The 19,669-nt window shown below is 43.3% G+C and overlaps 1 protein-coding gene across 8 annotated transcripts in view; it reads left to right on the forward strand.

Moving 5' to 3' along the window:
* The first annotated feature begins 882 nt into the window (after nucleotides 1-882).
* COLQ (collagen like tail subunit of asymmetric acetylcholinesterase) overlaps nucleotides 883-19,669 on the forward strand; it is a 48,320-nt gene continuing 29,533 nt past the window's right edge. For 6 of the 8 annotated variants that reach the window (XR_014580200.1, XR_014580201.1, XM_083825384.1 and 3 more), the window contains exons 1-4: nucleotides 883-2,623; nucleotides 14,406-14,518; nucleotides 15,684-15,776; nucleotides 19,031-19,075. Coding sequence is in view for 6 of the 8 variants with exons in the window: in XM_083825384.1 (XP_083681510.1) it covers nucleotides 2,230-2,623; nucleotides 14,406-14,518; nucleotides 15,684-15,776; nucleotides 19,031-19,075 (645 nt within the window). In the remaining 2 variants the exon portion in view is untranslated. The remainder of the gene's footprint in view (nucleotides 2,624-14,405; nucleotides 14,519-15,683; nucleotides 15,777-19,030; nucleotides 19,076-19,669) is intronic. The other 2 variants (XM_083825386.1, XM_083825383.1) reach the window with 1 other exon arrangement.

Raw genomic sequence — 19,669 nt, forward strand, 5'->3', positions numbered from 1 at the left:
CCCTGCGGCCTGTGCAGGGAGAGGCCCCTGGCGGAGCAGGCTGTCCCCCTGCAGCCCATGGGTCCCACACGGAGCAGATCTCCACGCTGCAGCCCGTGGAGGAGCCCCCGCAGGAGCAGGCCCCGGGCCGGAGCTGCAGCCCATGGGGGACCCGTGCTGGAGCAGTTTGCTCCTGGGGGCTGGACCCCGTGGTACGGAGCCATGTGGGAGCAGTTCTTGAAGAGCTGCTGCCTGTGGGCAGCCCCTGCAAGATCAGATCTGGAAGGACGGCATCCCGTGGGAGGGACCTCACGTGGAGCAGGGGCAGAGAGTGACCATGAAGGAGCAGCAGAGACAAAGTGTTGGGGACTGACCACAGGCCCCATTTCCCATTCCCTTGCACCGCTTAGGGGGAGGAGGTGGAAAACAGTGGATGGAGGAAAGTTGGTTTTAGTTTGCTTTTATTTTCTCACCGCTCTAATCTGTTAGGGAATAAAATATATTAATTTCCCTATGCTGAGTCTGTTTTGCCCGTGATGATAATTGTTGAGCCATCTCCCTGTCCTTATCCCAACCCTTGAGCCTTTTTCATTGTATTTTCTCATCCTTTTCCTTTGAGGAGGGAGAGTGAGAGAGCAGTTGTGGTAGAGTTCAGCAAGGTAAAACTACCACACAAAGCTAACTATATTTCCTAGGAACCTAGAAGCAGCCCTGGCTTTCTGTATCCTTTCTGGCCATCTCCAGTAAAGCACTTGCCCTTGCAAGGAGGAGGTATATTCCTTGTTCCTACCTCGTTTTTAGCAGTTACAAGGATGGATGTGGTTTGTGATAGAATTCCTTGTATTATTCTTCAAGTAAGATGTTATTACCCGATCTTGCATTTCTGTTGTAGTCTGGAGAAACAAGAATTCAAGTTGAAACAGGGTGGTAGAGGTGGGGAAAAATATGGGTCCTACTGTATGATCTTGGTTCTTTGCAGTATTATAGGATTCATTAATTTCTTTTTCAAACAGAATGTATTTTGTACTGCAAACTTCTACCAAGTTTTCAGTTGCTACAAGAGTATAGGAGGATTTCAGGAGGATTTGAAATTACTCAGCCATTGCTTTCACTAAGTATTAGTCAAACATTTTCAGAGGTGGATCTTTTGATAAAATCATGACATTTTAACTTCTTAGGATGTTTCTCCAGTGTTCATGCAGGCTTCTAGGGTAGGGATTGTCCGCTACTTATCCTTATAATCAGGCAACTGGATATTTTTCTTATATACTTAGGGCTTGTCATGATAAACTTTGTAGGGACTACTAAAAGCCAAGACAGTTTAACTAGAATTGTGCAGATGCATCACTTTGCCCTTTAGTAGTGTGCAGTAAGAATTATCACCTGAGGGGACACATCACTGTCCCTGTCAGTGAGTAATTTTTCTCAAGTGAAAACAAAAAATCAATTCTGTAATTAATCCAAAAGATTCCCCTGTTTATCTCGGGAGACAAATAAGCAGTGGGCAATGAACATCTCCATCTGGGAGGGCGGGAGTAATTATGGTTTTCACACCAATGAGTACCTCTGCTTTTAATGGAAACAGCTGTCAGATCCCAAGCAGAAAGGGAACGTGTGAAGGACCCTTCTCATGACAGAAACATTGCCAGTTGGAACAAAGCACAGAAACGCCAAGCTTTTGTACAGGTAACAAAGGCACACACTGCTTTTCAGAAACGAGAGGTTTGTTTTCCTCCCACGGCGCTGTGCGGTGCGTCGGCTGCCACCACCCCCAGAGCCGATTGCGTTTCAGTCACCTCATAATGGCACACTTATTGTTTCTTCCACCTGTTGCACCCTGTCACTAAACTCTTTGCAGTCACACAGCGTCTGATCAACTACTAGTGATGCTTTCGTTTTCTCTTAAATGCTAAATAATGATCTGGTCAGTGGCTGTGGAGCCCCGGTGGCATCCCTCAGCCGAAGATGTACGGTGTAAGTGAATGCAAAGCACCCCCAGTTATAAACAGATGTTAGGTCACTGCTCATCTCGCTCATTAAGGCAATTAGTGACCTGTAGAAGATGATCAATCAGGGATTTTATTCATCTCGACATTGGTGTCTGGTTGCCTGCACTGAAGGATGCTGTTTATAGTCCGGTTTCTAATCTCTCCCTTTCCTGCTCATTATTATTATCAACCAAAGTGCCTTTTTGCTTCTGTTACCAAAACAGAATCCCCCCCGCCACCGTTTTAGCAGCTAACATCCACAATGGGGGCAACTGATCCAGCACAGGAGTTAAATATAACCGTGCCTAGTGTAAGGAGAAGATTTAATGGGAAATGGTTGGCATTCTTTCTTCCTAAAGGCACGGCGAGAGAGCGAGAGCGGTCGAGAGCCGTACACACACACACAGACACACAGACACACACGCATCCCGCAGCGAGCGAGGAAAGAGGAAGCGAGCAGGCAAGACAGACAGAGAGGCAGAGTAGAGAGCGAGCAAGCCCCAAAGCAGAGCTGCGCCTCCAGGCTGCAGTTGCCCAGGGCGCAGGCAGCATGTTTGCCCTCAGCCTTGTTGCCTGGGGATTTTACCTTCAGCTTGTCTTCTGCTTTGCTTTCTCTCAGACTTCGTACGTTGACAATGCCTTCTCAGTTTCCTCAGGTAAATCGCTTTAAGTCTTGTTACTTTGCCTTGCCTGGACCTCTCCTCTGCACGCCGGTTCTTGCACTTTCCCAGTGACTGGGAGCACAGGAGGAAGAAATACTTCGCTTTGCAGATCTGGGTGAAGGAATTTTGCATTGCAGAGCTGCTCTGCCACAGGCTGGGACATTTTCGTTGCTTCGTGGCTTTTGCTTTTTGCTTTATTATTTCTCTTTTTTAAACCCCTCCCTTCCCATCCCTGTGAGAAATAATAGACAAGAGCCTCAGCTGTACTAAAATGCTGTTGGTTTTTTTTTGTTCATTTGTTTTTGTTTTTTCCATTGGCTTGGTGTTGTGCTAATTCATGCCACTGGAGGATCTGGCCCAATTAGTATATTACTTGCATGTCTGCATGTTTCTTTCTATTTTGGATGAGCTTAGGTAGATTACAGCAAGGGAAAGAAAATGAATCTCAATGTATATCTGCTTCTATAAATAAAGCCCTGACCTCAATGAGTGCTGCTGGAGCCCGACTGGATGTTAGCAGAATAAACATCATCTGGCTCTGGCTATGACACTAACAAATACTCAGATGACTTACATAGCAAACAAGAGTCCACTGCATGGAAAATCCCTGCTAGGCAAAGGCAAAACAAATTAGTTGTCAGCTGAGCCAGGGCACTGGAAATCCCACTTAATAGGTTTTAGTTTGGTCAGCAAGACTCTCCTTTACCCATGTTCTGTGCAAAGGAAGGGGAAAGTTGACAAGAACTCTGACTCCATCTTCTCTTGGAGGAATTTTCACCATTTTATGGCAAATTACTTCTAACCAAAAGATGCTTCCAACTAAAATCCTGGATTCCTTCAGTGTCAAATTTTGGATGGTTCAGATGAGATTTGTAGGTTGAGGTCAGCTCTACCTTCAGGTCCTCCCTGTGTTTCTGACATCAAGACAGTGTCCTAAAGGGTGCACATTTTAAGACTATATCAGATCAGCCTTAGGCAAGGAATTAAAGTCTTTTCTCTCTCTCTCACGTCTCTTGTGTGACCACAGAGCCAGATGGTTCACATTTGAGGCATTTAAGAGAGAACAGCAATCAGAAGGGTAGCCTGTGCAAGACGATGGATTCCTGGACTCAATAACAGTCAGTATGAATGATTTCACCTATGGTTTGTTTGTTTTTTTAATCTTTTGAAATGTGCAGAGCTAACACACTGTATGTCACCTGCGGTGGTTTGAACAGTCCATTCATTTAAGAATATTCTTAATCAAATAATAAGATTCTGAGGTCCAAAGAGTAGTGCAGATACCCTTTGTGGAAAAACCCTATAACATTTAATAAAGCAGCCATTAGAGTTCTGCAGTCATTTCAGATAGCTTTTAAGATAACATCTAAAGAAGCCTAATGGTTGAAGAAATACATCCTTTGGAAAACAATTTAATCCATTCTTTTGAACCTCTGGGAACTAATACATGTTTTTCTGCTAAGTTCTTTGGGATGCTAAAAAGCATTTCCATTTGTTATCATTTCTGTTCAGTTGGGTGTCCTTTTTCCATGGGGTTGATATTAGTTATTGCTGAGGTACAGAAACATCAAAACTTATTTTCTCTGATATGTTCCTAATTGCCTTACAATAGTACGTAAGTTATTAAACCTCAGAAATTGTTTTGAAGATGTTTACACTGCCTTGAAACTAGTAGATTCCTGCCAGACCAACCCTAAGTTCACTTTTCCGTGGCTTACGTGGCCAGGCCTAAGAAGTGATTTTCTCCTGTGGAGCACACTCCTGTGTCTAGGGAAGACATTTAAATTGCTATCATCTTTAAAAAATAATGGTTCAGGAAATAACCCCTTCCTCCTCCATGGAAGATTTTTCTGCCCAAATGTCGTGTCGTACAACTGCAGTCTATGCCTTCAGCCCTTGATGCTGGCTGTGGCCAGGCTCTGCTCTTTGCAGCAGACCAGCTCCCACGGCACAGCCCCCAGGTCTGCCAGGGGCAGAGGCTACAGCTGGCCCCCTCCCCGTCCTCCCGTGTCCCCATCTGTTTTGTCTGCGGGCTTAAGGCTCTATCACGAACGTGTTGCAAATTTCTACTTGCTAATACGTGTCAGAATAACATCTAGTATATAATTCAATTGTCGTGCCACAGGGCTGGATAATGAGCCGTATTTTGGTGAACTGTTACATACCTGAGTGCCAATTATTGCTTGCTAATCGGGGCAAGGAATTCTCTATTTGGTATGAAAAATCATGCAATGAAAAAGAAAACTCCTTTAGTGCTTTGATTGCATCAGCAGTTGATGAAACACCTCCTAAGAAAAAAGCAAAGTTCTCTGTTTTCCAGTAGAAATCTCACAGTGTGTGCAGAAGGTGAATTAATTCCACTTAAATTCTGTTATTTTAATGGTTTCTCAAATGTTCTGTGACTGTCAGCTGAGTTAATTCTTTGTATCTGGCACCAGGATGTAATTTCACATTTAAAGAATGAATTTTGGCATTGTACTTGCAAACTCTGAAAGTAATCACATTTAACACTCAGTGACCACTTGTCTTTCCTACAATTGGAGGAACACATATAGCTATTTTTCAGATATGCCTGAAAACCTCTGCACTAAACGTACTTTTATTTCTATTCTCAGACATCTTTCTGTAGCAATAGGTCACAGATAAAAATGTTCACAGGTCACAAGGCCGTAACTATAAAATAGAGATAAACAACTCATGGGGGGGGAAAGTTTGTAGGATAATTGGGGGAAGAATAATAATCCGGATTTTCTGTTTTGCTGCCAACTCCACATTATAGTCCCATCAGCCTCAAGCAACAGCGCATCATTTTTCCTGGAAGTATTCTGAATGTCATGTCAGTGTTTCTTCTAGTGCTGAAGCATCATTTCTGGAGGAAATGCTTTGGGATTAGCATTACAACATGCTCAAGCACATGGCTGCATCTCCACGTGGAAGCAGAGCCCCCCAGGGGTGGGTAACTCAACTCTCCTTGAGCCTGGGGGGTTCCTTCCAGGGTAACCTGTCGTATCCCTTCCCTAAGACACTGTGTTTACAACGTCCTTCGTTATAGTTTTTCAGAGCTCTGCTCTGCTGAGGCTCCTGCACTGTGAACAGGACATCTGAGTGCCTCCACTGCCGCAGTCATGTAACGAAAGCTAGGTGTGAATTTTATGCTCCCTTTTAGCAGGGCTAAGTAGACGTTGTAAGAACCAGGCGAAAGGAAGCCATCTTCCAAATTCAGGTGGCAGAAAGACTCTTTTCCTTTCCCTCTCCTCCTCATCCCGGTTGAAGTTTTACGGGGGTTTACAGGGAGAGGGGAAAGTGCTTCAGAAACTACCAGGAGCTGGAGAAGAGCAGGATCTTGATGCTTCTTCTGACCCAAATTTCCTTTTATGCATCACACAAATGTATCACTTGATAGGTTTTTCTCCTGTGATCGATATTAATACACAGTCCTGTGAAGTGAGTATGGCTGATTAATTTAAAGGAATGAAATGAGGCTGCAGCAGCTGAGTTACTGGCAGTATTCCTCACGCTTTCTCTGCCTTTTGCCTGTTACACTTGCTTTCCCAAAGAAAAGGGGCTCCCCATTTCACTGGGCACGGCCTCTTTGAATCTGGATTACTGAATGAAAAGACATGCAGATTGCCAAAAGAAATTTATTGACTACAATGCAAATGAAAGGAACGGGTTCAGTGTTATGCCGCTTAGGGTGAGTATCATGAACTTTCATTTGCTTGAGGAAATGCAGATGAGCAGGTGAAAGGACCAAGTGTTCCCCTCTGCGTTCCTCTGCTCCCCCCCGATTTAATATGATGATCAGCTCCATTGGCTTCAAGTGGTGGGCTGGTGGGCATCCTGAAATACACAACCTGGACTCCTGAAGTACAGCAGGATGGGACAAGCTGGTGGCCAGTTCTGATTAATTTTTTTTCTTTTTTTTTTCCTGGGACAGGTTTTGTGTTATAAGTAAGGCAGGTGTCTATCTTCGGGCTGTGGAAGCTCCTCTGGAGATGCCACCTAAGCATTATTTGTGGTAAAAAAGTTCTCCTGCCACCAGGGATGGAGGTGGGTGCAGGAGCTGGCACAGCGTTGGACACACTGCTGATTTTTACTGTGATCAGACTGGGTGGTGGAGGCTTAAATTCTAGCACAGCCAAGCAAGCTGTTTCAAAATCAGGTGGTTTTAGTGAGAGGAACTCCACAGACAGGCAATGTAAAGTGCTGTGAAATGAGCTTATTCCCCGTGTGCTCACAGAAACGTAGTGCTTGCAGGCCTCTGCTCCCATTGCAGGCAGTTTATTTCAGTATTAGCAAACCCCTGCAGTGGGAAGAGTCTGTGACTTTGCATTTTAGCATCCCTGTTTTTCAAAGCCCATTTTGTATCAGACACAGAGGCTGCCCGTGGCTGGGCTGTTGTTGGCAGGGCAGCACCAGCAGCGCAATAGCAGCGGCTACAGCTGCTGAAGGGAAACTGTCAGCCCTAGTTACATTTACAGAAAAATACCAGCTGTGTTTGTCCAGGAGGAAGTTTGTGGTCAGGATAGGCCATGCACCCCTGCAGGCTTTAACTCTTGGTGTTAGGATAGCGTGTAGCGTGTGGCTGCCAAATGAGACAGCCTGGGAACCTTAAGGGTGGGACACTTGCACAAAGAAAGGAAATTTATAAGGCAATGGTTAAAATGGGAGGGGTGTTGAATGTATTATGGATTCAGGATTAAATGAAATTTTTAGCATGGGAGGCTTTACTGATGTGCTCTGTGCTGCAGCTTCATAGGTCAAAGGAAAATGGGAAAAGCCCTTCAGTTCCAGGGGGAACTCTTTGGGGGAGATCAGAAATAGGAGAGAGAGAAAAATCCCACAGTAATTCACAGAAACCAGCCTAAGTGTTGTGTTTCTTCCCCTGTCATCTCCAAGCAATCATCTCTTTACTGGAAAGGACATCAGGGGAATGCTCTTTGTATGCAGGAAAATGTAATGGTGAAAGGGGATTTGGGGTGAGGAGGTGGACATAGGAGGAATGCAGAGGACTGATAGATTGGGGGAAAACAGAAAAGCAGCTGATAGCCATTTTTGCCAGCGTGTATGCATAAATGCATGCACCTGGGGAGGCACAAAAGTGAAGGGAGATGCTGTGCCTGAAGAAGGCAGGGCTGCAGTTTCAGTTTTCTTCTGCCCAGGAAGAAGTGTCAATGGACTTTTTTAGCTTCTAAAACCTGCAAAGTTATGGCCTTGTACAATACCAAGTCAATACAGAGCTATTTCTTTGTGAAAGGCCAGAGAGTAAAGTCAGCTGGGCTGTGAGTCTGTTGCCACAAGGGAGTCACATGGAATTAATTTAGTCCCTGGTATCAAAGTCTCTGGCAGGAATTTGAAGGCATTTCTCCGGTGCCTTTGGGAGCATACAGCAACACCCACGTTCTCAGATGGGTTGTCTGGGGCTGACTGAGCACGTGGTGGGCCAGCATCAAAGTCAAGTACATTTCTGAGCCATGCCAGCCCTGATAGATTGTGATCTTGCAGTTGGAGAGGGGTGGCTTTGGTGTCTCTGCTCTGGTACTACTCATCTCACAGATAAAGTGGGAGAGGAACGTGTGGCAGTGAAATGCATGCAGGAGTCTTTTGGGACTGACACAGCAGCCACCTTGCATTAAGCTTTAGGGTTTCAGGCTCTTCTAGGGGTGGCAGTAAGCTTTAGTACTCAACATATTAATAGCATCATTCTGGTGTGACAAGAAATGGAGTGTTATAATCTGGTTTATAAAACGACTGGGATGAGGAACTGTGATTTCCAGGACGGAAATTCTCATTCAGGTTTTGTAAATGGGTCATCCATGGCTATGGGGCTGCTGCTTAACTTCCCTGTGCCTCAGTTCCTCACGACTGGAAGGGGAGCACACATTGCTGTCAACATCACTGAGCAGTGTCTAGAGCCCTGGAAGCTCTAGAAGCCATGGAAGAACCCATGGAAACCAACAGAAGCAAAACTGCACATGATAGCCTTGCAGTGGTTACTGGGATTTATAAACCACAGGTTTGTTTTAGAAACCCATTTTATAACCCACTGAAGTGTTCCACCGTGCAGATTTTATTGGAACTTTTATGTTCTTGTGACACCGGAGCACAGAGCCAACCCAAGCAAATATTCCTCTCTCCTTCTGCGCTAATCCCAGAAGTTTCCTTCTGTAATCCTCTGGGGGAGCAGCATATAATCTTTAGACACACGCATTGCCCCCACACAAGCACATATGCACACATGAAATGTCTGAAATATATGCCTACGGGGAATGAAATGCCTTTTCTGGGGAAATCTTGTATGCTCCTTTGCTTTCCTGAGCCTTGCCACCTCTGCAGCATCTCCTGGCACGGGCCTGCTCCAGCAGGGCTGCGAGGGGCTCCGCCAGGGCCGGCTGCAGGGGGACACGAGCCAAGGGGACATACTGGGAGATGCTGGGGGCCGTGAGCACAGTATCTGTGCTGTTGGCAAGGTTTCTTGAACACCAGCTTGTTTTAAACACCTTTATTTATTTACTTATTATGACAGCTTCTGACTCTGCGCCAGCTGGTGAAGCGCGCATAACTTCTGCCACAACCGGTAGCCACTTCAGGGATTAGAAACAGAGTTTCTGGCACAGAGTATTTTCATATTTCTATAAGTTATTCTTGGCTGAAAATAAGCTTGAAAGGTTTTGGCTGGAGCTTTTCATTTTCCACAAAAATGATGGGGAAATGTCTTCATCCTGTGGCTCCCACAGGATCTGCCTGGGTCACTGCTTTCCGCAGCATGGGCACTGATGCATATGCTGTAGGAGCTGCTGTATTTCCTGGCTATATGGACATCACCTGGTACATAGCAGATGGTATATTCAGGTCGTAAGGCCTAAGTTGATAAGGACACAGAGATGCAGCCTGTTCGTGAACCTCACGGCCTGATCCAGCTCCAGGCGTGAGCTGTACCCCAGCTCGACCTGCCCACCCTCACCCATTCCTCCTGGTGTTACCCTCTCCCCTGGGACTTTGGCACCTTTCACAAGCTCCTAAACTTTCCTAATCTGTGAGGGAAGATGTGCCTTAGCCACCTTGTGATAGACACATAGGATAATGCCTGATGGCCACTGCCCGTGGCGAGCTGCTGTCCTTGCCAGGAGGGCAAGAGGAGCCTGAATGCATGACAGCAAAGCAGACGAAAGTCTCAGTTTCAGCCGGACGAGCCCACGTTCATTAACTAACCCATCTGCCCAGCTTGTTTATTATTAATTCTGACGGCCGTCCAAGTGGGAGAAGCACCTGTGATGGGGTGTCAGGGATCGGAGGTCTCCATCTAGCAGGCCCTGCCAGTCAGAAACTGGGCAGGCCACCAGCACTGCTGTCGGGGTGACACGGCTTTGGAAAGCAGCTCAGCGTCCAGTCAGGGCTTGCTGGGTGAGTGTGGTTGCAGATAGGAAGGAAAACACATGTTGCACATCTTTTTCATGTCATGCCCTTTTCTCCTGCCAGCGTCATCGATCCAGCTAGCCTACACCTTTGTGATTTTAGGGCAAAAGTCATTTTCATGGCTTGCATACAGTTTTTGCAATGATATCCTGCAAATCTAACCTGGATCCAGGGCAGCACTTCCCTCTGGTACCTCCACTGCAGCCAGGAGGGTTCACAGTGTTGAAAGTCAGCTCTAGGATCAGCCCTAGGACGGCTTGGAGATTGGACCATCTCAGATCACAGTTTTTGGCTTCCAAATAACACCAGATGCAAGCAGTCTGCAAAAAAAAATGAAACAGTGCAAAGCTTATCTAAAATACATGATATCCTGAAGCAACACTTACTCATAGATTGATATAGTTGCTTTCTGGACCATAAAAATAATTTGAGTTTGAAAATAGTAAACATTTGCTGTTTTAAAGCTGACTATCTTAACTTTTATGCTCTCCAGAAACAACTGCCACTTAGACAAGTCCTATATGGAGTTTTTCATTTTGCCTTCCTTCTCTTACTGAATACTTTCTCTGATATGGAATATGTTGATAGAGGAGTTTCCACACAAGAAGTGTAATTGAGCTCGCTGTGTAGGTAGGGTCTTCACATTTCACAGAAAACCATGACAGTCCTATTCTTGGGCTGAGATTTTTTCCACTGATGGGGACTAGAGTATTATGAAGCTGTGTTTAGCAGTCAAAGCTAACCTGGAGCCTAACGATATATATTGCATTTGCTGACAGCCTGTAAGCCTACCAAGGTAATATTTTTGTGTTGCAAAACAGGCCAGCACTGAACTGGCTTTGCATCCTGGACCTATCACAGTTACAAAATCCTTACCAATGAAATGCAGTGTTTTTTGGAAGATCATATTATAATATTCATACCTGTGGTCTGTGACTCTCATTTTGTGCTCCCTCTTCTGTTTTATTCACCCGTCATGCCTGAGTGTGGAGGGTCCTTGGGTCTAGGATCAGCCATTTCTTAAATATTTGCTTTACAAATCCACCTTCCAGAGCATGGCCATGACTGATGATGGAGCCCCTGAAATACAAACTACCTACATCATTATATAACTGGTACCTAGTCTATAGAGTAGTAATAGTAATTGCATGCTTTTTGAATAGTTTTTGCATATGAGATCAGTACATGCTATCACTGTTTATACCAGCAAACCTAAACTGATCTTCAACCTAACTTGCGGGTATAGTAAAATTAGAATAAGACTATAAAGACTGCAACCAATGGCTATTTTGCTCCCAACTTTGTTAGCTATGGTGGTTTTCACAATATAATACTAATATAATACGTAATATATATAATATATTGTATATATATAATAATAATAATATATAATATATATAATATATTAATATAATTATTATTAATAATATATAATATAATACTCTTCCAAATAATTTCAGACATTGCTTCCATAAAAGGAAAATGCCAATATTTTATAACCCAGGACTTGACTTTACTCATGAGAGCATGATGAGTATACTGTGATTTTATGATTCTATGATCTGTATTTAATGTTATTTTTGCCAAATATTTAAATAAAAATATTTTATTTTATTTTATTTTATTTTATTTTATTTTATTTTATTTTATTTTATTTTATTTTATTTTATTTTATTTAAGTAGCAGAACAACTGCAGCAATGCAAAACTTTTTCTGTAGTGGCTGTTGTGGTGGTTTTACCGTGCTAGGCAGCTGAACACCACAACCACTCTCTCACTCCCCCTCCTTAGATGAGGAGGGGAAGAAGTAAAGGAAAGAACAACTCATGGGTTGAGATAAGGATGATTGAATTAAAGGAAAAAAAAGAAATTATTAAGGAAAGATTATTATTAATTAAAAAATTTAACTAAACAATTTAACTAAACAACAATTTAACTACAGGGGAATAAAAGGAAACGGGAAAAGGGAGGGGGAAAGGGAAAACTAAACAAAACAAGTAAAGGCTATGTGGAAGTGCAGAGGAAAGAAATTACTCTCTACTTCCCACAAATGAGCAATGCTTGACCACGTCCTTGAAGCAGGGCCTCAACGCACGTAGCCGGTGTTCAGGAGGAGGACAGACGTTTTCACGAGAGCCCACCCCACCCCTCTTCCTCCTTTTTCCACCCCCTCCCCTCTTCCTCCTTTTTCCACCTTTTATTGCTGTGTGACATCATATGGTATGGAATATCCCTTTGGTTGGTTTAGGTCAGCTGCCCTGGTGATGTTTCTTTTCTCCCATTTTTGCCCACCCCTAGGGGGGTTAGAGCGTCCTGATGCTGTGCCAGCACTGCTCAGCAGCAGACACAACACCGGTGTGACACCATTGCTGTTTTAGCTACAAGTGCAGAGCACAGCACTGTATGGGCTGCTGCAGGGAAAGTTAACATCCCAGCCCGACCCAGTACAGCTGTTAGTGACTGAATTCAGGGCAAGCCAATACAGAGTTTAACTCTACATGTTTCTGTATGATATCATGTGTGTGAACTGGAGATAGGAGAACTCAAACCGTTGCTGCTTTTTAAAAGGCACTGTCATTGTTAGTATATGTTTATAGCTTTAAATAAATAAATATATACATTATCTCTATTTTTTAATTATAAATCTTTTGACTTTCTCTAAATTGAAGTTTTCTTTTGAATTCAAACTTCGTAGGAAAAGTTCAGATAGAGAGACAGAGTCTTTACTATGGACACTTTCAGACTTCAACAGACTTACCTCTCAACTGTATCATCTCAAATAACATTTTGGTAGAGAAAAACATCTGCATAACATATAAACTACTTCTGAATTCTGCTGTCAGTAGAAATCTTTAGCTTTTTTTTCTTTCTTTCTTTCTTTTTTTTTCTTTTTTTTTTTTTTTTGGCTGGAGAAAGGAAAGAAATGCCACTTTACAAAACTATTCAAGTTCAGAAAGGTAACTGAAATGACATTTGTGCAATGCATTTCCCTGGACCCTGTGCCTAGATTGTCTTTTCAGACAAGGTGTGATGTAACCTGGCATCAGTGGAACTGACTGCAGCTGGTTTCTATTTTCAGGTAGCTACACACCAGAAGTGGCTCCCTGACCTAGCCAATAAGTCTGATATTGACACAAAACAAGATGGTGAAACACCTGCTGAGCTGCTCCCTTGGCAGCCTTTAACAACCACACTCATCTGGGCAGCTGTTTTCAGTGCAGGAGGACTGGGCAAAAAGCTGTTCCCATGAATGTGGGGTGGTGGAATGGGATGTAATACATTTTCTGAGACATTTGAAGAATTAGAAGTTTCTTTGTCCCTTAGAGAAATATGCCTTGCCTTGAGATGTGATTAAAAACCAGCCTGCAACTGATTTGCACACAAATCTAGCAATTTTGCCAGGTTTGTCTTCCTAGAAACTTAATTTGGAGATTTTCTATTAATACCAGATACTTTACCATAGGCTCTTCTTCCTACTGTATCTGGCTCCCTGCCACCCTTCACTTCACAGACACCCATCCCTGGCTGCCAGTAGCCAGGGGAAGAAACCAACAGAGACAAATAAATATGTCCTGCACTTGGCAAAACCTTTGCAGAAGGCCCTCGTCCTGATTACAGAGTGATTTCCTGGGGAGTAAATAGATTCAGAAAAGATGAAACAGTACAAATGCATCATCTTCACATCATTTCTCTGTGGTTCTTTGGTCACAGCTGCTTATTTTGTCGATGGAAGTTTTCCTCTCAGAAAAGGGTAAGCACATTGCTGAAAACAACTGAAGGCCTGCCTTGCTCAACACTTGGTGGCAAAGCTGTCAGCTAAGTTTGGGTTGCAGAGTCTTTATTCGTAGTGACGATGCACAAATCAGAAATAAGGCAACGTGATTTCAGGCCCATGGGAAATATCATCAGACGTGCAGTGGAACAACTGCCCGCACTGTTATTAGAAAAGACCCTGAAGTATTTTGGTCCATGGGAAAGGCTGGTGGGCAGCAGCACGCAGTGCTCCCTGGTCACATGTGGGCTGTGATGGTAACCAGAAGATGCCATTTCTAATACACTTTTGGAACAGGGCAGAGAGAGAGAGAGATAAATATATATTTCAATCTATTTCCTAACATTGGGTATCTTATATTTTCCAAAATCAGCCTGTGTCATAGCCATATTTAGAGCTTAAAACTACATAGCCTTCAGCACATGAAGACCTTATAAACTTGAGGGACCACACAAATTCTTAAGTTCCTGCTTGGATCCAGTGCTACAATGGATGCAGGGTGTACAAAAGTCCTTTGGAATGGAAGCACCTTATTCTGTAAGAAATATTTGTGGTGTTCAAGACAATGGATGATGTTTGTATTGAACAGATCTCCCTTGTTTGGAACAGAAGAAACAGCTTCACCACAGACCATGCTGTCTGCTTGGCCCTCCTCCACCGCCCCTGTTTCCACCGCCGTACTTCAGGCACAGCTGGAGCACTGTAAGTGTGGCCCAGGAGCCTTTCTCTTCTATTTGTATGACTTTTGATGTGTGACAAAGACTGAAGTATCCTCTCTCAGCACTGCTTCACGGTGTCACTCAGCAAACACATCTGTCTATATTGGTAGGGCTCTGCTGCTTTCCTGAACTAAAGGAAATGTAAATGCAGTAAACCAGGGAAGGTCAGAAAGACAATTTCTCATCCTACACAATGATTTACTACACAAGGACCCATTTCAGTGGGTATAAGACATAGCAGTTTGCCCACTCACACTTGTTGCCAAGGTCTGTTACCTCCAATACATTTTCCGTCCCAATATAAAGAATTTTTCCATCTACTTCATAATGCCCACTTCTTAATTCTACTACTCATTTACCATATGCAAATACTGCAATTAGTAGAAACATTATGTAAACAGTAATTAGAAAGTTATCTGACGAGAACTAACCCAAGAAAAAATACAGCATAAAATCCCCCACTGTCTTCAGAGAGATCAGGACTGAGTTCAGGGAATTATTCCCCCCAAACCAAAATCTAGTCGCCTCCCTCTTTCCCATCTCCTCCTCCTCCTCTCCACTTGGAAGATGAAGAGCAGCTTTGCTAACCCAGTGTTTCTGCCGCAGTGTTCATCTGTATTTCCAGGGGAGATTTCTTTTGTCACAGGACATAGACAAGCCGGTTTACTCATGCGAGCTTAATTTTGAAGTGAGAAGATTAGGAAAACTTTAAGGGAATCCACTCTGATCGGTAGTGAATGAATGCCTCCTGACTGGTATCCACTGGAGTGAAGTTCACACTGCCTATACCCATGCAGAGTGCAGTCGGTATTATTAGAGCAAAGATGCTATTTTTGGAGAGGAGCTGCTACTTGTAAAGCGTGATGGGAAGAGCAGGGTCAAGTCTAAGAATAGCCCTGGGTCCCACACTGGCTTGGAGGGGATGAGATAGCCTGGCTGCGGCACGCCTGGGAAAGGAGGAGGAAATGTGGGGCAGGACACTATACCGAAGTGATAATGTTGAAGCATCCATGAAGATAACCTTGTGACAAACCATAGGCTTCTCCCTCAGGCAGTAATTAAGTGCTGTTTGGACTGTAGTGGCGGTTTATTTGTGCTTTTCTCCATGTTCTCCAAGAGTGTTCATTCATATATTTTACCTTACGTAGAAGCTGCTTACTCTGGACATGAAGGACTTGTGCCAGGAGCTCCAGATAACAATGCCCGAATTGCATTGCCCCACAGGGCCTCCTGGCCCCCAGGTGAGTGATGCATTTGTGAACAAACCACAGCCGTCTTTCGCTTGCTCCAAGGTCCTTACAAAGCTGTTACACATTTTCTGTAAATGCCTTTTATGCCTTAATAAGCATATCAAGATCTGGCTTAATTTCATTTTGGTATGACTGTGCATAAACCATGTGAGCTTTTTACCCTGTGTTCTCATTCCTGCCTTGCATACTCCAAACTTCAAGTTCACCCTTCATTTTCGCGTAGTTTTACAGTGGGTGGCACCCATGAAAAATCCCAGAGATGCCATCGCCTCCTTCAGAGGCAGTTTGTTGGTTTATTTCCTTGCTTTACACTCTTTTACATGAGGGGAAAGAGCCCATGGAGTTGATGCACAAGAGGTGCAATGAACTTGAGTGTTAGTGGAGTACATCCCTGAGAAGGCCAATACCTACAGTGCAGACCAGAGACAAGAAGGGGCTTTGGGGAGGGCAATGGGATGGGGTTCAGGAGATGTGGGATCTTCCAGCTTAACCTGCAAGGTCTGTGCTTGCTGGGTAGCCTTGGAACAGCCCCTTTGGGCTCCTATTTCATCTACAATTTATATGTTTGAAGCATAGGGCAGGAGGTCAGAAATCTTCCAAGGAAATGTTCCACTTCTAGGAGAAGGTTTTGTGCATGTCTCACCGTTGTGGAGAATATCACCCATCTGTCTTTCTGTTCCAGTTTGTTCCCTCCAAAGGAAAATAAAACTTAAGGGAAAGTCCTTTAGCATGTGAATTAGGAGGCACATGGAGAAGTGATGGTAAAACAATTGTTTATCCTATCCTGTGTTGAGAAAAATCTCTGCACTATGGAGCAGTCCTGTGGTGTGCTGGGCACCATCTAGATCTTCAGTATACACGGAAGAAGCTGTTGTAATTTTAGTCTTTGCCAGACTGTCTTTTTGAAACAATCCTCTTAATGCTATCTCTGACTTAAATTGGAAAAACAGTAATACCAGTTCTATTGTTCTGCAAGGTTCACTGCTATAAATAATAATTAACCTTGCAACTGAATGATCTATGATCCCTCCAAGAACATTTTTAAATAGAGTAGGCTGACAGATTTTATCACAACCTCTAGCAGTAGGATGGGTATAACATGACTTTGGAATTTTTAATTATAAATTGTGGGACGGTGTTTTATAGAGGGACAATGTCAGAGCCTGCAATCCTCCAGACAATACTTTTATGAAAATGGTCACGGGAAAAGAAGTGTTACTGTTTCTAAGAAATACCTAAGAAGTATTTCTGAATTGTTTTCTGTTGTAAATGCGTGACTTTCATATGAGTTGTAAAAGCTCATACTGTTGAGCCAGAGCTGAGTTTTAACACTTTGTCAAAAGAAGGAGAATTAGATTTGTAATGATGTGACTCAGCATATAATTCCTCCCATGTGTAACCCAAGGTAAAGGGAAAGAAAGAAGATAAAATTTGGCTCCGGCTCTAATACAGTGCATTCTGATTTACAGTACTGAAAGTCTAAAATTACTGACTACAATAGTTGGAATGATTTGCATTTAAGGGTGTGGTTTGCTCCTGTTCATGTACAATTTGTGTCATGTTTTGGACCGTACAAGATAACCAGGATCCTAACCTGGAGTGATTTATATGGTCAACCTAATGCTCCTTGTATGACAGCTCATGGGATTTTCCATAGTCATTCAGAAGCAAAAGGGGTTCTCTGAAGCACTCTAGAAACAACGCTGTTTTTCTGATTTTTAGTTTTATTTTTATTTCCTGAGCATCTCCCTCGATTAAGAAGTTTCCTGGAAGGGGAGTAAGCCTCACTTGAAAGAGAGGGATGGAATATCTTCATGTTTTGGGGCTTAAACAGATTTGGGAGCCTTGATCAAACTCTACTTCAAATCTGAATTGGTCTTTTCTAACCATGTCTTTGAGATTATGTCACCCTTGACTATTATTTATGTCCAGCCTCCCAAAGCCACATTACTTCATTACGTTGCAATTTTAGGAAAGTAGGAAAAGATTTTTGAAAATTTGCTGTTGGTTATCTCTGAAAGGCAGCTCCACTCTAACTGTATATTCATGTATTTTGGATGTATATTCATATATTTTGGGGGTGTTTTCAAACCACAGGAAACAAATATCTCCACTGAATAGCTTACATCTGACCTGGCCACTAAGCAGCAGGAGGGTAATATTAACTGTAGAGAATGTCAGGCTTAAAGCTACATTTGCAATTTAGCTAAAAATTTGAGATTTGTTTAAGTATGAGGAGACAAAATTACCATAAGTTATGTGATGTTTATTTGTTTTTAAAGTACTTCAATCACAACAACAGTAATGACAATTGTATTTCAAACAAGAACATTTCAATTTCCTAACTATTACTCTGTAGAAAATGCCATTCTGTAAACACGGGAAAATACACAAAGCAAGAAATGTTGGGGACCTCTTGTTATTTTTATGAAAAGGTGAAATGCAAAAAAAAAAAGGTGAAAATGCCTTTTTTATGAAAACTGTTTCAGAAAAAAAAAAGAATAATTTTTTAAGGTGGATTTTACTATTACAAGTCTTTTTTTTTTTTTTTTTTTTTGGTGAAAATGCCCATGGTACTAAGAAGTTCTTAAGAAGTTCTTAAAACGGCTGCAAAGTATTCAGCAGAGGCATGAACAGCCCCTAGATTTGAAAGCCACTGTCTCCTTCCCATGAGGTTGCATGGAAGCTGTGTTCCAACTGAGCAGGCAGGAAACAGGGATGAGGATGGGAAACCCCATGAGGAGATCATTGCAAAGTTGTGCCCAGGATGCCAAAAATTCAAATGAGTGTCTTCAAGCTGGTGAAAGATTCAGAAGCGGTGACAATCCTTGTCTACAGCACCCTGCAGAGCCCATCCCACGTGTCTTACACCATTTCCCTTGCCCCCCTTTGTCTGACCTCCTTTGCCAGCTGACGCAGTGTCTCCGCGTCCTTGCAGTCGATAATTCTTCAAGACTCCAGCAACTTCCCTTCTTTCATGTGCCCCAGGCCATTTTTCTTGCTAGTTTTCTTCACCTAGGAGATGCTCCTGTGCTTCTCATGTCAGTGCAACTCTCCAGCCTGCCTTCAGCGGTGACTCAGACCTGGCATTTAGAGGCAATATTCAAACACCACATCCAACACCCTGACCTTGTGGGGTCACACTGCTCCCAGGAGGCACCGGCAGGGCCATGGGCTGGGGGAAGGCCAATACCAGTGCCTTCTTACTAATACAGCTCAGTAACAGCATTCATTTTTGTCCCTAGGGTCCACAAGGAATTCCTGGTATAATGGGACCAAAAGGGGAGAAAGTAAGTGCCTGTTGTTATGTGTTGTTATGTGCCTGTGTTTGGTGTGGTTTTGAGGAGTCAAGGAAAGAGGTGGCGGTGGTGGCGTGCTCACGTTTTTTCTTGTCTGTTTAGTCAATGATGGGCCTTATGGACATGTGGGGATTTGCTTTAATTTAAATGTAGAGCTATCGATAGGTTTGAAGCTATAATTCAAAGCATCATCTTCCAGTGTTCATTTTCAATCCTGAGATATTTTTATGGCTTCTCACGATAGCTGCCTGTGTCTACATTATGGATAAGAGAGTAGCTTTGGTGCCCCAGTAAGTGCTCTTGCTAATCCCACAGTCTTTGAACACCCTGTTCTCTGGGAGGATGTGAGAAGCAAAGGTCTCCTACCCACCGTTAGTTGTATGGGTCACATCAGATAGTAAAAGCTGTCTATATGTGAAGTTATGGCTTCAGACCTGCAAAGCATTTGCTCCATGATGATGCTTAAAGAACCTTACACCTGAAGCTGGGCTTTACTTTACAACAAGGTAACTGTAGATTTAGGGCTGAGAACAAAGGAAAGGTCTAGGAGCTCTGTTAAAAATTCTTCCCATTTTACCCTCTGGA

The sequence above is a fragment of the Anser anser genome (assembly GCF_964211835.1).
Source record: "Anser anser genome assembly, chromosome: 2".
NCBI classification, from domain to species: Eukaryota; Metazoa; Chordata; class Aves; order Anseriformes; family Anatidae; genus Anser; species Anser anser.